Source organism: Corticium candelabrum, chromosome 19 (genome assembly GCF_963422355.1).
Source record: "Corticium candelabrum chromosome 19, ooCorCand1.1, whole genome shotgun sequence".
NCBI lineage: Eukaryota > Metazoa > Porifera > Homoscleromorpha > Homosclerophorida > Plakinidae > Corticium > Corticium candelabrum.
In genome coordinates, this window is record NC_085103.1 from 2,101,585 (window position 1) to 2,118,593 (window position 17,009).

A 17,009-nucleotide genomic window follows, 5' to 3' on the forward strand; every position below is an offset into this window, starting at 1 on the left:
GCCAAATACAAAGAAGTATGCATCTCTATGCAAACTACTTGAGCAATAATGCTGTCTACTGAATCTGCTACTGGATTATCAGTTTCAGAAACAGGAATACAGTGTTCACCCAAACGGTCCTGTAAGTCTCCAAATGTAGAAACAATATCTGTTTACTTGAGGCACATATCTTGGCCTTTCTTTTAGTGCAAACTTTTGAATGACTACATACTATTTGGTCCTATTAGCAATGAATAGTTCAACATAGCCCAAACGAAACTGTCTCTTCATCGTGAAACTCGACGGTATATGAATTTCTTTTAGACTTCTGGTTAGCTCGACTGTGCACCATAATACCATTCACTTATAGCTTTCTATGTATATTGACATGACTTCTGTTACTTTGAAGTAGCTTTTTGATAGCAACGATGTACTTGTCATCAATAAACGCTCCTTTTTGGATGACCACGAAAGTACTGTAACATTTTCTGCAGTGCTAAAGAAACCAAAAAACAATAAAGATTGTGGATGTCAACTGCTTAAAGGCCAATGAAGTGACTGTACTGAAAATGCCCTATTTTTTAATCAGTGCTACAGCTTTAGGTGAATTCACATCTTCTTCTACAGAAGGAAACAATTGTGGAATCGACTGCACCAATGATGCTGCAGTTGCAATCTTTGCACTACAACAAATATTATGATATTATTAGCAATTCCAAATAGTTGTCTTCAAATATCAATAATTCTCACCTAATTAGACACAAATCTTGTCTCATGCACAATTTTCTTAGTACTCCATTTCAATTTTCAAAAAAGAAACAAGAATAGGCCCAAAATGGTCCAGATCTCTCCACAAACTCTGAAAGATGCTGCAAATATGCATCTTCCTAGTGCAAGATATTGTACCTATATACGCATACATTGTTTGATACATATGATACTAAGACAGCCAAGCAAAGTTAGCACGCATTACAAACTGTTTGGATATCATTACTTTCACTATGCATAAGTAATCACAAAAATACACAGACTTCAGTTATTGTACCAGGTGTGTTTCCAGGGCACCTACAGTAGAAACTGCAATCTAATAGTACACCATTGTAGAACATGTTCTAACAAAATTTTTAGCACCTTCTTTCAAGATTTTCAAATTGATTATACACAACATATACTTATATAAATAGACTTTTATTCATTCATTAATTCGTTAGTTATCTTATACCAACTTTACGCTAGATGATTTGACTCAAGCCAAACTGGCCCGTGCAAATTTGGCCCCATGTAAACGATGTTGGCTCGAGCTAAGTGTATTTAGGACGTGCTAACTTAGTCCGAGCTAAACCATAGGGCCATGCTCGAGCTAAACCTAACCACGTGTTACATATTTTTGTGTTACTGGGCAACAATACATATAGCATACTTCCCTCTGCGTATTCCCAAATTTCTCGTCCCGTATTCGCAACCTTGAAGACTTTGATGAACATATGGCAAAGAATCTTTAGAAAGGTTTTGCGCCGGAATTAACAAAATAAGATTAGAAGCAAAAACAGTAACGTCTTGGTCATGCGCTTGCACAAAGCATGCCAAACGCACCACCACACCCAGTTAGCCCGGATAGTCTAAACAAGCCACAAATCATGCCAAATTAGCACGAGCCAGGCTCGAGCCAATTTGGCACGAGTCAAATCGTCTAGTGTAAAGGCTGGTATTAGATACAACACATACTATATTTCTCCAAATAACGTCTTAGTCAACAAAAAATTAAATGAAGAAGACTTATATAATTGGCAAGAATATATATGGTTTTTCTTGTTTTATAGTTTGTTGAATACCAGCAACTAAAATGCCTTGTACATATATAACAGTTTTGAGTTACCCACTGCATAAAGTTACTGCCACAACAGTAATAACATGCAAGCTAGGTTCTGCTCATTTCCCTTGTACTAAATCACCTGTGTTAGTAAACAGTTCTTGCTATGATCTCTCATGCTCAATACAAACACCTAATTTGGCCATTGTGATCCCATAACAAATTGATAGAAAAATACCACATAATAGTCCAAGAATATTTGAATAAATACTTTATTTTTGTAATGCCAAAATGCTATCAAATTGATGAATAACACATTATAATCAAATGAGATTAACAGTATTCATATATCAGCAGATGGTGTAAATAGGTAAATTGAATACTCTAGTCTAGTCTCCACAAGTCGACGATTATATGTGATTATCTAATGACAAAACGTGGCAGGTGTGCTGCCAGTAAGAGCAGCTACATAGTATATAGTAACCATGTTACACAATAAAATAAGATAAATAGTTTAGTTACTTAATGAGCTACAGAAGGCTTCCATTAGTCTATTGCTACACATATTTATAGATTGAATGTCTTTTGGTAGGAATAACTATTCCCATATTCATTGCCTTCCATTAAAAGCATCTGGTAGATAATCCAATAGACAAAACTGGCTGTGTCTATTATTAAAACCATGCCAAAAGTCTAAAAGACAACAGAGATATTGCAAACATTTTGCAGTCTAATCTAATCAAAGAATAGACAGCGGCAGTAGCATTGAAATAGATACTGGGCAAACAAGGTGGCATGCCTCGCTGAAATGGTGTGGCAAAAACCTGTAAAGTTTCACAGTGCATGCAACATCTACGAAAAACTTAGAGCACAGACAAACATGCATTCAAACTGAGTTCCTTTACTTTGAATGGATGTGCAAAGGTATTTCAACAGAATAGTACATACCATAGAGCAGTTCATGCCTTTCATAAAACTTCAACAAAAGTTGTCGTGCTCTATCAATATCATTGGAAGACATCTTTATTCCCTAAAGGAGACGACATTCAACAACAAGTAAGCTGTAATAGATATAGTACTCTCTTGGCAGAATCATAAGCACTGGAAGAGACCAGTAAAACCGCCATAATCTATATTCACTAGGTACAAACATAATATCTTACTGTTGAAGACAAACAATAAAATGTCTGAATACTAACAATACCCTTCCCTGTGGAAAAGTCTTTCAGCGTATGTGGAGTTTGACTAAAAAGCGTGGTCAGGTGCTTTAATTGAAAGGAGACGCTTATCGAGGAAAGTTATCTGCACGAAATTGAGACTCTTACATGGCACAGTTTACAGTAGGTATACACATAATGTAGGTATTTGCCTTATTACCAATAAAGTAGATTTCATCGAAAAATGTCAGCCACCTGTCAAGCAGTGATCGAGTAATACTCGAGCAAACTACGTGCATCCAGTCAATAGCTGTTCTCTCCACTAAGTCAAATCCGGGTAATGCTAAGAGTGGAGGTACTACATTCAGCATTCCCTTGACCTGCAGCAAAAAAATTAACTGTAAAATACATGCATATTGTTAATAGATAATGTCAATCGTACTGGATGTCGTAGATCTACAGCCTCCGTCACATCACTAACAACACTGGCATGGGTTCTGGCAATAGCATCGTGCTTAATTGGCCAATATCGATGAAGGTGAACAATGAATTTAAAAAGTTTAAATAGCAAGACATGAAATGTAACTATTTGTGGACAGTTCCTTTAGCTGACTCATCAGAGGTTGTAGAAATGCTTGTATAGGCGGTTTCGATGAATGAAACTAAAGAGCACAGACATGAGATACTTGAGTGAAAATCTATAACATGGCATCATAAGTAGAAAAATTAGCACTTAAGTTCATTGCCTACATGCATTCAGGAAGTAGCTCATTAATTGTAAGATACACAGGCCAAAGAGACCGTTCCTGAAGTTCTAAAAACAGACACCATCCGTGTTCAAAGTCAGTGTGATATTCCATTTCGATAATAATCCAGTAGTCATATTCCTGTATCTTTTGCCTCTTTGTTATATCAGAAATATTAGCATTATTTCTTTTCTAAAAATTAGCAGAATGTTTCAAACAAAAGTCACTGTCTCAAAAATAAAAAAATTAAACGCTCTTGGTGAACTCAAACCTTTAAACAGTTGAGCTAAACCATCTTTCAAATCAAAAAACAAAGCTCATATGGTTTTGCAGTTAATTGCTTCTTGACATTGTTCCCTGCTACATTGGTCTGCACTGTTTGGAATTAAGTATTCACAGCTGAGACATACAATTGCTCATATTCCAATTGCTTTCATAGGAGGACAGTTTTTATTACAATGTGCTTTCAGGCAGTACAATGAGGTCATAGCATGGTGACCCAATGGAAGGTGAGCCGAAATAAGCTGCATTAGGTCTTTACAAGCTTGAACAATTAAATAATATTATTAAAACTGAGCTGCTCCTTTATGTTGCAGCAAGACTGGGTTCATCACATGAAAATGAACCAGTGCCGGTGTCTAGTCTGTCATATGCAGTCCCTACCTGGCATTTATCATCACACAGAAATAGGGTGCAGTGTCCCTCTCGGTACTTAGATCTAATATTTGACTGTTTCGATTACTGCCTAGGTTGTCTTCATTGATGTAATCATCAAAATTATGCTGTATACAACAGACCGGCAGCCTTCCTCGTTGTCCTCATCTGAAGGGCAATGAGACATTTGAATTGAGTTGTACTAAAAAAGAACTGGAAGGATGATGTTTATCGATCATATGGTCAACAGCAAAGCTTGAAGCTTCAAACTGTAAAAAGGGTAAAAGAACGGTAGGATATAGGACAATGTCCCACCAAATGTGCTTCTTGTCAAACCAAATACTGCACCAGTTTTGGGACATGTTTGAACAAACATCCATCGGTACGCATAAATGATAGTATAAACCTTGTCTCTTAACATGTGATGGCCTTTCCAAAAGTGAAAGTTCTAATTTCATAAACTTAGGTACCTGCTAGCATGATTTATCAAGAGAAAACCTCAGCTACCTTTCATTCTCCCTTGAAAGTTGGTTATCCAAAATTACATGCAAAATGGATGCAGTAGAGATGAGGCACTTAATTATACGTGTAACACCATGCAAGAATGTCCTACCAAGGCTCAGTCTGTTCGAGCCAAAATAATTCCCTATTTTCCACACTGTAAACCCTTCCCACATTCATCTAAGCAAAACAAGACGTTGACATAAAACCACTGTGCTAGCTGTTTCATTTGATAAAACAACTTTTAGGGGACCACATTATAATTATTAAGCTATATATTATATGAATATTTAACAACAACGCTAACATCAGACATGGACATTAAGACGTTTGAGTTAAGAGAAAATTTAGGGAAAGAACAAGAGGAGCTTGTGATGACCATCTACAATGTAATTAATGAAACAAAAAATTATGGCGTTAGTTAATATGAATTTGTTGCTATCTTTCTGTCTCTTATAGGTTTATACAAATTATAAACGTGTCCACATCGTTTGATCTACAATCTTATCTACAATCTGACCATTTGCTGTTATGTCACCTTTCACAGTTGTGATCTAGGCCTCTGCTTCAACACTAGGACTACTTTCCGACTCCTCAATGGTAAGGCCTTGGGTCTGTCGCTTCATTAAACAGTGCATTGTGCTTTCATCTCGAAGATACGTGCTCTCTGTAGGGTCCTCGCTTTCGAGAGTTTTGGGAAGCCATCAGGCAATTGTTTCTGCATGTGTAGGTCGTAAAATCCCAGATGACTTTCAATACTTGGATAGAACAATGCAGATTTTGACGAGTGAGCTTCAGAATGCTGATCAAGTGGAATTAGCGCGGAAATTCTCTTATGGCTGACAGAAATCCCAGGTCGCAAAAACCTTCATCGTCTTTGAACGGCTTTGACGTAGATGAAGTCTTGCCTGTTGAGGAATGTACGTGTTCGTTCGTAGGATACGATCGACTCGTATAGTGCACGCGTTCTTTGCTTGCACAGAATTGCTTCAATCGGTCACAGTTAGCTCTGTGTTGGTTGAATTTGTTGATGATGGGAAACGGTGACAGGTGGCTGAGAGTAAAGCATGGAGGTTTGCGGACTGACGGTGAACAAGAGGTTGTCTTCAGCTCACTATGAGAAGGAAGCAACGTCATGGCTAAATAACTAACAGCAAAACTAATAATTGACAGAACTGCTTTTTGCAATACAAAGCAGACTAAAGGCATTCAATCAGAGAAATTTTTACAAATCTAGGAAGACCAGACAATTTTTTTGCAACTGTATCAGAAGACTAGAATTGAAGTACGAAATCAAGCTCGAGAAAACTCAGAGAAAGACTGATAGACTGTTAAATTGACGAGCAAGTAATCAAATGATTTTAATCATATATTACTAACCTACAGACAGCTGAGAGTGATGGACGAAATGAGAAGTAAGAGTAGTTGTTGAACTTTGCTTGTCAAAGTAAACTTATCAGAGTGAATTCTACATTAAGAAAAGAATAAACAATAACAGGTAACCGATTATGAATCGACTGTCTGAAATCACCTCATGTTGATAATCTAGATGACCAACAAAGCAAAAACATGATATTTTATTATATATTTCTTGACTAGATGCCAAACTGAAAGGTTGGGTAACAGAAATTATTGTAAGTATACCTAGAGTCCTGACCTGAGCATCCACTCGAAATAGGGACGACTGCAACACTGAGTTTACTGCTCGTTCTGGGTCGTTCAATAGCTTCGTAACAGCAGCTGACTCTTGACGTATTTGTCCGCAGACAATTTTTTTGCAACTGTATCAGAAGACTAGAATTGAAGTACGAAATCAAGCTCGAGAAAACTCAGAGAAAGACTGATAGACTGTTAAATTGACGAGCAAGTAATCAAATGATTTTAATCATATATTACTAACCTACAGACAGCTGAGAGTGATGGACGAAATGAGAAGTAAGAGTAGTTGTTGAACTTTGCTTGTCAAAGTAAACTTATCAGAGTGAATTCTACATTAAGAAAAGATTAAACAATAACAGGTAACCGATTATGAATCGACTGTCTGAAATCACCTCATGTTGATAATCTAGATGACCAACAAAGCAAAAACATGATATTTCATTATATATTTCTTGACTAGATGCCAAACTGAAAGGTTGGGTAACAGAAATTATTGTAAGTATACCTAGAGTCCTGACCTGAGCATCCACTTGAAATAGGGACGACTGCAACACTGAGTTTACTGCTCGTTCTGGGTCGTTCAATAGCTTCGTAACAGCAGCTGACTCTTGACGTATTTGTCCGCCTCCGTAATTTTCTCGAAATAATAACGCTATTGTTTACATCTGTAAACCACTAAAGCGTTAACTTGAATAGGAGGTACACACGTAAGCGATAGAGATAAACAGTCAGCTGGACAGTCAGCAAGCTGACTCTCGCTAGACTCAAACGGTACGTCTATTTTCTTGTTTTTGCAACTTCTCTTTACTTGTTCCAACTTACACAAATGAGTATAAATTATACAAATAAAATTTATATTTTACAAAATGCTCGATATTTTTTGCAAGATGACTTGAATAACAGATTCGTGGTCAGTTGCCAAACAAGTGGGCGTAACATCTTTAGCACTGGTTTGCGGACAGCTGCTGTTGTGGAAGAAATAATTCCAGCTCCTCATATGCAATTATTCCTTAGTTGATCTAACATGCCAGACAATTCACCTTGTATAACATTAGACAAAGGATAATCGGAAATAATTATATAACGTCAGACTCGGGACAGTCCCTTGGCCCTGCCGTTTCCCGTATCACAATCGGGGCGTAGTAAGACTGACTCGAGTCTCACGATGTTAGTCTCTACTAGTGTGTAAAACGCAAAATGATGCACGCGAAATCGCAATAACCCTCATACTGTAATTACCCTTGAACATTCGACGTGGCAGGTGTTCTTGTGCAACCGCGTCAAGCTAATTTCGACTGGCGACGTTCCACCCACGTTGGCAGCGTGGACGCCCAAAAGCAACATCTGACGCTTCTGTGGTTATGCTCATCCTTGCAGTGCACGCGTGTGCTTGGCAGTCAGCTGGAAAGGAAACACAATTACTTCAGTACTGTTCAGAGACAATTTACCATATATTTTTAGCAATACAAGTTGAATTGTATTGTATGTTACACTAACTAAGGAAAAACTTCTAATGAGAGCAGGTACTACTTCATACGCAAAAACAGCTGCTGTTCGCAAATTACTGCTAGGAATACATTAGCCACGTTACGCCCACTTCTTCTTCCCACAAACTCGACTGATCGTACCAAAGCATCTATTTAATTAGTCTTGCAGACAATATTTACATATCGAGTATTTTGTAGAACTTTAATTGTATATTTATTATTTAGGCCCAATTGTGTATGATAGAACAAGTAAAGAAATTACGAAATCGACAAGCCAGGCGTACACTATCTGGATTTTGAAAGGTCAGCTTGTTAGAAGAGTCAGCTTGATCACACTCCAGCAGATTGACTCTTTATCTTTAAATTAATTTTGATTGTAACAAAACGCAAACGTCATATCTAAACAATTATGGAGGCGGCGAAGGCGTCAAGAGTCAGCTGCTGTGATACGAAAGCTATTTAACGACCGAGAACGGGCAGTAAATTCAGTGTTGCAGTCGTCCTTCATTCAAGTGGTTGCTCAAGTCTAGAGTAAGTACCTACTATCATTTCTCTCATCACCTTTGTTCTATAGCAGAATTATCTTTTCTGCTAGGCATCTAGTCAAGCATTAGAAGTGAACTATCTGATTTGGGTTTATTGGTTCTCTAGACCATCGACATGAGGTGATTTGAGGCAATCAAGTCTAAATCGATTACATGTTTCAATTACATGTTTTGTATTATAGAATTTACTCTGATTGCTTTACTCTGCTTCTGCTTCTCATTTCGTCCATACTAGGTTAGTGTTTATATATCATTGAAATTAACAAAGGTATATATGTTTGTGATGCCGGTTTGATTACCTTATAGTCAAATTGATTATCAGTTTAACCGTCTCCATTTAGGTTTCTCATTCTTGTGTTACTTACCTAGACTTGTTATAGTTGCTACATATATGTTTGATTGAATGACTTTCTATTCTTGCTCCTTGCATGCCACAACGTAAAAGATTTATTTTTATAATAGCAAACGATTTTGGTACATAGAATAGGCAGCTTACCAAATTTGAGTACGACTGCTTACTAAACAAATGTAACTTCTTGTATTATTGAAATTCATTTTCATTAACGAACTGATTTGCACGTCTCCAAATATGCGGGCAGCTCTTTACTCTAGCAAAGTAAAACTTGACTGTTGCTTACTCGTTTGTCAACTTGTTTGTTGATTGCTGCTTTCAACGATTGGAAGAAAGCACAAAACAGTACGAGAACCATAAAGTTTAATCTGAGTTCTGAGAAGTGTACATGTATTACGCAGGCGTATTATGAAAGATCATTGTGAGTTTTGCTCAAATTCCTGCGACCAATCATCTTTGCTGCATGCATAAACATAAACCGTGTATTTTGATGGTATACAAAGTAGTAATTGTTCTCTTTGTGACATTGAATTACAGTATATATGCATGAAGATTTCTCTTGATTATTTTGGTTGCTGATCTGATTTCCGAGTTCAGTCTATTAATCTGTTTATCTTATGCATGCATCACATCTAAAATTTTGAAATTATAATTAGCTATACTTTAACGCTTGACTGGAAGTAGTTGAGAAATCAAATGCATTTTAGATGTGCAAGGGAACCCATTGCAAAACAAAGACGGCGAATGCAGTGTTTACAGCAATCCATCAGCAACAGTTCTAGGATCAAAACAGAAATTTGTAACATTTGACTGTCTTGTTCACCGATTCCAGGGATACTGTGAATACATCTTGGCTCGTGACTGCACTGGAGGTCTCTTTGATATTCATATCGAAAACGATCCTCTCCGTCACAGTGCCGTACGGAGTGCGGTGGCCGGTGGCGTTGCAGTACGTGCACAAGGAGTAGGCGTGATTAAAGCAATCATTGCTCGACCGACAATAAAAGTTTATATGAACGGCAAACGTTTGTCTTGGCCATCGACTACTTACACAGCTGACGGTTCACGTGTGCTGCTGTCTACTGACGCATTCCAAGACCGAGTTGAGATCTTTTTGGCAGCTACAGGCGTAAAAATAGTTTTGGTAGGACAAACCAAAATTGTCGTTTCTGTTCCGCCGTCGTTCGAGAACAAAACGTGCGGACTGTGCGGTAACTTCAATGGCAACCCAGACGACGATCTTATGATACCGAGTAAAGAGTCGTTGAGCATCAGCAGCGTGAATGATTCCACATCAGCTATTTCTATCTCCAACGTCCACAAATTTGGACTCCAATGGGCTGCCGTAGGCAGAGAAAGACTGATATTGCGCCGTAATGAAGACTGTCGCGATCCCATTGACGTCTCCTATTGTGAATTTCCAGAACACAGAGCAAATGTTGAACGGTTTTGTCATGTCATTATTGATCCAAAGGGCCCATTTGCGGAATGTCACCCTTATACCGCCCCCGGTTTGGCGTACAAGAAATGTGTCCTGATGGGTTGTTTGCATTGTGGAAATAGGACAGACTCTTGCTCCGCAATTCGATCATATCAAATTCAATGCCAACAATGCAACAAAAAATTCCACTCTGTGATTGTGGCCGAATGCTGTAAGCCTTTTGTCTAAGTATCTTTAGCAGAATGAGTTCTAGTTGTATTTTCCATTTGTAGATAAGCCGTGCAGTCTTCTGGAAGCTCCCACTCATGGTTTCAAAGTTGGCGATGGACACTCTCCAGGAGATGTCGTCAAATTTGGCTGCTATACCGGATACAGTCTGTCCGGGTCAATTTCCCGTACGTGCCATACCAACGGTACCTGGAGCGGTCAACCTGCAAAATGTACTGGTAAGGTATTTGTAAAGTACAATGACAGCCTGTCTAATAAAATGAAACGATTTAATCAATGAATCAATGTTAATTATCTTACATCATAATAATTAACATTAATTCTTTTTAAAATGCATTAGAATATAATATGCTTGAAAAATAAAATATGTAATTATTATAATCAAAATAGAAATTTGTAATTATTATAAACAACCGCTATGATTTGCACTTTTCTTTGCAGACATCAACGAATGCCATGATCGTCCATATCCATGTAATCCCACTTCCAGTTACTGCGTCAATACTGATGGCAGCTACAAATGCAAGTGCAGAACTCCATGTTACTATTCGAATGGAGATTCTTGTCAATTGGCTAAGTGCCGTAAACTCGTACTTCCCGATCATGTTGAGATAGTAGGAGGAAAGGGAGTTCCATGTAGAACTACTTATAATTTTGCGTGCTCATCTGGATACAGGTTATCTGGCCCAAACAACATCACGTGTTTCGCAGGAAATTGGAGCGATGCACCTCCATCATGCGTAGGTCAGTGTTGGAAAATAAAACGATTTAGTCAATGAATCAATGTTAATTATCCTACATCATACAATAATCAGCATTAAGTTTATTTTTTGAATGCATTAGAATATAATATGCTTGAATAATATGTAATTATTATAATTAAAATAGAAAATTGTAATTATTATATACAACCGCTATGATTTTGCACTTTTCTTTGCAGACATCAACGAATGCCATGATCGTCCATATCCATGTGATCCCACTTCCAGTTTTTGCGTCAATACTGATGGCAGCTACAAATGCAAGTGCAGGGCTCCATGTTACCATTCGAATGGAGATTCTTGTCAATTGGCTAAGTGCCCTGATCTCGTACTTCCCTATCATGTTGAGATAGTAGGAGGAAAGGAAGTTCCATGTAAAACTACTTTTGAGTTTTCGTGCTCATCTGGATACAGGTTATCCGGCCCAAACAACATCACGTGTTTCGCAGGAAATTGGAGCGATGCACCTCCATCATGCGTTGGTCAGTGTTGGAAAATAAAACGATTTAGTCAATGAATCAATGTTAATTATCTTACATCATACAATAATCAGCATTAATTTTATTTTTTAAATGCATTAGAATATAATATGCTTGAAAAATATGTAATTATTATATACAACCGCTATGATTTGCACTTTTCTTTGCAGACATCAACGAATGCCATGATCGTCCATGTGATCCCACTTCCAGTTACTGCGTCAATACTGATGGCAGCTACAAATGCAAGTGCAGAGCTCCGTGTTACCATTGGAATGGAGATTTTGTCAATTGGCTAGGTGCCCTGGACTCGTACTTCCCGATCATGTTGAGATAGTAGGAGGAAAGGAAGTTCCATGTAAAACTACTTATGAGTTTTCGTGCTCGCTTGGATACAGGTTATCTGGCCCAAGCAACATCACGTGTTTCGCAGGAAATTGGAGCGATGCACCTCCATCATGCGTAGGTTAGTATTTGCATATTGAAATGGCGCTTCTTATTCTATTCAAGTCAATCAGTACGATTGATATGATTTTAAACATTTTGGTAATTGAAAATTAAAAATTACTTAATGCCGTTTATGTTGTGTTATGCAGACATTGACGAATGCCGTAAAAAGTCACATGTCTGTGACCGAGATAGTCACTGTGTCAATACTAATGGCAGCTACAAATGCTTGTGCGATCCATGTTACTCTTGGAATGGAGATTCTTGTGAAGTAATTCAGTGCCCTAGTTTCCCACCTCCTGCCCATGCCAGACTAAAATATGGTGGAAACGAAGGAGGGCACACAGCTTGTAACACTACTGTCAGGTTCGAGTGCTTACCTGGTTACAACCTTTCTGGACCAAGCGAAATCACATGTAAAAATACGGGAAATTGGAGCGACGCGCTTCCATCATGTTTAGGTTAGTGGTTGCTTCCTAATGACAGATTGTCTAATAACATAGAACGATTTAGTCAATGAATCAATGTCAATTATCTTACATCATAATAATTAACATTAATTCTTTTTAAAATGCATTAGAATATAATATGCTTGAAAAATAAAATATGTAATTATTATAATCAACATAGAAATTTGTAATTATTATAAACAACCGCTATGATTTGCACTTTTCTTTGCAGACATCAACGAATGCCATGATCGTCCATATCCATGTGATCCCACTTCCAGTTACTGCGTCAATACTGATGGCAGCTACAAATGCAAGTGCAGAACTCCATGTTACTATTCGAATGGAGATTCTTGTCAATTGGCTAAGTGCCCTGAACTCGTACTTCCCAATCATGTTCAGATAGTAGGAGGAAAGGGAGTTCCATGTAGAACTACTTATGAGTTTGCGTGCTCATCTGGATACAGGTTATCTGGCCCAAACAACATCACGTGTTTCGCAGGAAATTGGAGCGATGCACCTCCATCATGCGTTGGTCAGTGTTGGAAAATAAAACGATTTAGTCAATGAATCAATGTTAATTATCTTACATCATACAATAATCAGCATTAAGTTTATTTTTTGAATGCATTAGAATATAATATGGTTGAAAAATATGTAATTATTATAATTAAAATAGAAATTTGTAATTATTATATACAACCGCTATGATTTGCACTTTTCTTTGCAGACATCAACGAATGCCATGATCGTCCATATCCATGTGATCCCACTTCCAGTTACTGCGTCAATACTGATGGCAGCTACAAATGCAAGTGCAGAGCTCCATGTTACCATTCGAATGGAGATTCTTGTCAATTGGCTAGGTGCCCTGAACTCGTACTTCCCGATCATGTTGAGATAGTAGGAGGAAAGGAAGCTCCATGTAAAACTACTTTTGAGTTTTCGTGCTCGCTTGGATACAGGTTATCTGGCCCAAGCAACATCACGTGTTTCGCAGGAAATTGGAGCGAGGCACCTCCATCATGCGTAGGTTAGTATTTGCATATTGAAATGCGCTTCTTATTCTATTCAAGTCAATCAGTACGATTGATTTGACTTTAAACATTTTGGTAATTGAAAATTAAAAATTACTTAATGCCGTTTATGTTGTGTTATGCAGACATTGACGAATGCCGTGAAAAGTCACATGTCTGTGACCGAGATAGTCACTGTGTCAATACTAATGGCAGCTACAAATGCTTGTGCGATCCATGTTACTCTTGGAATGGAGATTCTTGTGAAGTAATTCAGTGCCCTAGTTTCCCACCTCCTGCCCATGCCAGACTAAAATATGGTGGAAACGAAGGAGGGCACACAGCTTGTAACACTACTGTCAGGTTCGAGTGCTTACCTGGTTACAACCTTTCTGGACCAAGCGAAATCACATGTAAAAATACGGGAAATTGGAGCGACGCGCTTCCATCATGTTTAGGTTAGTGGTTGCTTCCTAATGACAGATTGTCTAATAACATAGAACGATTTAGTCAATGAATCAATGTCAATTATCTTACATCATAATAATTAACATTAATTCTTTTTAAAATGCATTAGAATATAATATGCTTGAAAAATGAAATATGTAATTATTATAATCAAAATAGAAATTTGTAATTATTATAAACAACCGCTATGATTTGCACTTTTCTTTGCAGACATCAACGAATGCCATGATCGTCCATATCCATGTGATCCCACTTCCAGTTACTGCGTCAATACTGATGGCAGCTACAAATGCAAGTGCAGAGCTCCATGTTACCATTCGAATGGAGATTCTTGTCAATTGGCTAGGTGCCCTGAACTCGTACTTCCCGATCATGTTGAGATAGTAGGAGGAAAGGAAGCTCCATGTAGAACTACTTATAATTTTGAGTGCTCATCTGGATACAGGTTATCCGGCCCAAACAACATCACGTGTTTCGCAGGAAATTGGAGCGATGCACCTCCATCATGCGTAGGTCAGTGTTGGAAAATAAAACGATTTAGTCAATGAATAAATGTTAATTATCCTACATCATACAATAGTCAGCATTAAGTTTATTTTTTGAATGCATTAGAATATAATATGCTTGAAAAATATGTAATTATTATAATTAAAATAAAGATTTGTAAATATTATATACAACCGCTATGATTTGCACTTTTCTTTGCAGACATCAACGAATGCCATGATCGTCCATATCCATGTGATCCCACTTCCAGTTACTGCGTCAATACTGATGGCAGCTACAAATGCAAGTGCAGAGCTCCATGTTACCATCCGGATGGAGATTCTTGTCAATTGGCTAAGTGCCCTAAACTCGTACTTCCCGATCATGTTGAGATAGTAGGAAGAAGGGAAGTTCCATGTAAAACTACTTTTGAGTTTGCTTGCTCACCTGAATACAACTTATCTGGCCCAAGGAACATCACATGTATCGCCGGAGAATGGGAAAAGGGACCTCCATCGTGCGTAGGTCAGTGTTGACATTAATTAATTAACAAAATGGCAACTTTGTCGATGGAGTCAATGTTAAATACCTTAAACAATTTAATAGATGACCTCAATTTTGTTAAATGTATACTTGAATTTTAATATGATTTATTAGGTTAATTTAATTTATGTAATTAAATAAATGAATGTCATTATCAACCTATCAATATTGTAAGTATATTTCTTTGCTTGCAGGCGGTGTTGTTTATACTGTTGAGGGACGAGTAAGAGATGCCTCTACTAAGAACTTCATTAGTGGAGCAGTCGTTTTTCTTGGACAGAGATCAGCAACCTCAAACAGCGAAGGCGTTTTCCGGTTTTCCAACGTTCCTGCTCATAATTACGTATTGAATGCATCTGCAGATAGCTATGTGTCTAACTCAAAAAGACTTAAAGTAACTGGCAATATTGAGAAAGGCACAGTTGCCGACATTATTCTCACTGCACTGTTGGAATCAGGTAGACAGAATTAATTAATTGCCAATCGTGTTATGTGACGTCATTATCTACTTAGATACTTGGAAGATCGTAGTTTCGTGGGGTGAAGAACCAAGTGATCTCGATGCCTACTTGGTACTCCCAGACCCTGATAGTCCTCACGTCAGTTACAACAACATGACAGTAATATCTAAATCTGGAATGATCACTTTGGATACCGATAGCAAGAAGAAATACGGCCATGAAACTATAACAAGTATGCACTGCATTATAATCGATATATCTATCTGGATAACAAACGAAGACATTATATAATTTTATTTTGTAGTTACCAATGGAGTTGAGCCTGGCGCATACGGTCATTATGTTGATTCATATGCAGTTCCGAATTATGATTTTCGCAAAGGAAATGGAACTGTAGAGCTATACAACGGGAACACTAAAGTGGCCAACATTCGTTTGCCATATCATAGCCAATTGAAACACTGGGTAACATTCCAAATATTTACTTCACTCAAAAAGTTCCAAGTTATTAACGAGATCACCAATGATTATCAAGACTTGCTTGCAGACAAAGAAAAAGAATTTCGTCGTCAACAGACTCAAGGCTAAACAGCTTTTTTTGCTATATGTTGTCTGTAATATGCTGACTGGTTTGTAGTACAGTTCCATCTTCTGTAACGATGGGCGTATGGATGCTTGCTCTGTTGTCTTATGTCACGTGTCTATTTCTTTGCGATGTTGCTTTCGTACTGCTGTTCTCGATTATTTGTACTGTTTCTGTCTTGGAGTGAAATTTGTTAAACACGATGCTCAAATCACATTACTGTGTCTGTCTACAAGTTTCAATCAAAATTTGTGGAAAAGAACGTTTACGTTTCTAGAGTTGTTGTACTAAAGTATAGTACAAAGCGAAATGTCGTTTATCTCTTCAGCCTTTCAACTTAGCGTGATTACTTGTTGTCTGTGTAAGTTATAGACTTCAATAACGTATGGTATTATTCTAGTCACACGAGGACGCGTTTCTAATTAATGTATACAAATATTTTCAACAATTTATTTCATTCCTTAACTTGTTTGTCGTATAATTGAAGTTTTTGCAATTTATGCCATTTGCGCGTTTTTGTAAACAAACATTCATTCACAGCCGTCTAATCTTACAAAAGAAATTAATTGAAGGTTTCAGAGTCAATTTCTAATTTAACTTAAACGTGATGGATGCGTGTTTATTAGGTTTCTAGCTGTTACAAACAACGGCAATTATGACTAAGAAATCGACGATTCTTTCCTAACTCTTACATGTATTTGGAGTACATACCTACATAAATATATGCATTATCATATGTACTGACCATCGCAAAATT

General features: G+C 37.5%; 2 protein-coding genes and 1 long non-coding RNA gene across 3 annotated transcripts; all 3 read left to right on the top strand.

Moving 5' to 3' along the window:
* Positions 1-8,494: 8,494 nt before the first annotated feature.
* LOC134194488 (uncharacterized) lies at positions 8,495-9,627 on the top strand. Its single transcript, XR_009972222.1, has 4 exons — positions 8,495-8,524; positions 8,589-8,658; positions 8,721-8,773; positions 9,598-9,627. It is a non-coding gene; the product is annotated as an uncharacterized LOC134194488 (long non-coding RNA).
* A 1,439-nt stretch (positions 9,628-11,066) lies between these two features.
* LOC134194543 (adhesion G protein-coupled receptor E2-like) lies at positions 11,067-13,072 on the top strand. Its single transcript, XM_062663485.1, has 7 exons — positions 11,067-11,136; positions 11,500-11,694; positions 11,970-12,048; positions 12,099-12,265; positions 12,396-12,707; positions 12,928-13,008; positions 13,065-13,072. The coding sequence occupies exons 1-7, from the start codon at positions 11,067-11,069 to the stop codon at positions 13,070-13,072; spliced, it is 912 nt and encodes a 303-aa protein (XP_062519469.1).
* A 760-nt stretch (positions 13,073-13,832) lies between these two features.
* LOC134194544 (fibrillin-1-like) lies at positions 13,833-16,462 on the top strand. The gene is made up of 6 exons (XM_062663486.1): positions 13,833-14,169; positions 14,390-14,692; positions 14,888-15,190; positions 15,403-15,666; positions 15,722-15,901; positions 15,974-16,462. The coding sequence occupies exons 1-6, from the start codon at positions 13,833-13,835 to the stop codon at positions 16,255-16,257; spliced, it is 1,671 nt and encodes a 556-aa protein (XP_062519470.1). The 3' UTR covers positions 16,258-16,462.
* Positions 16,463-17,009: the final 547 nt, after the last annotated feature.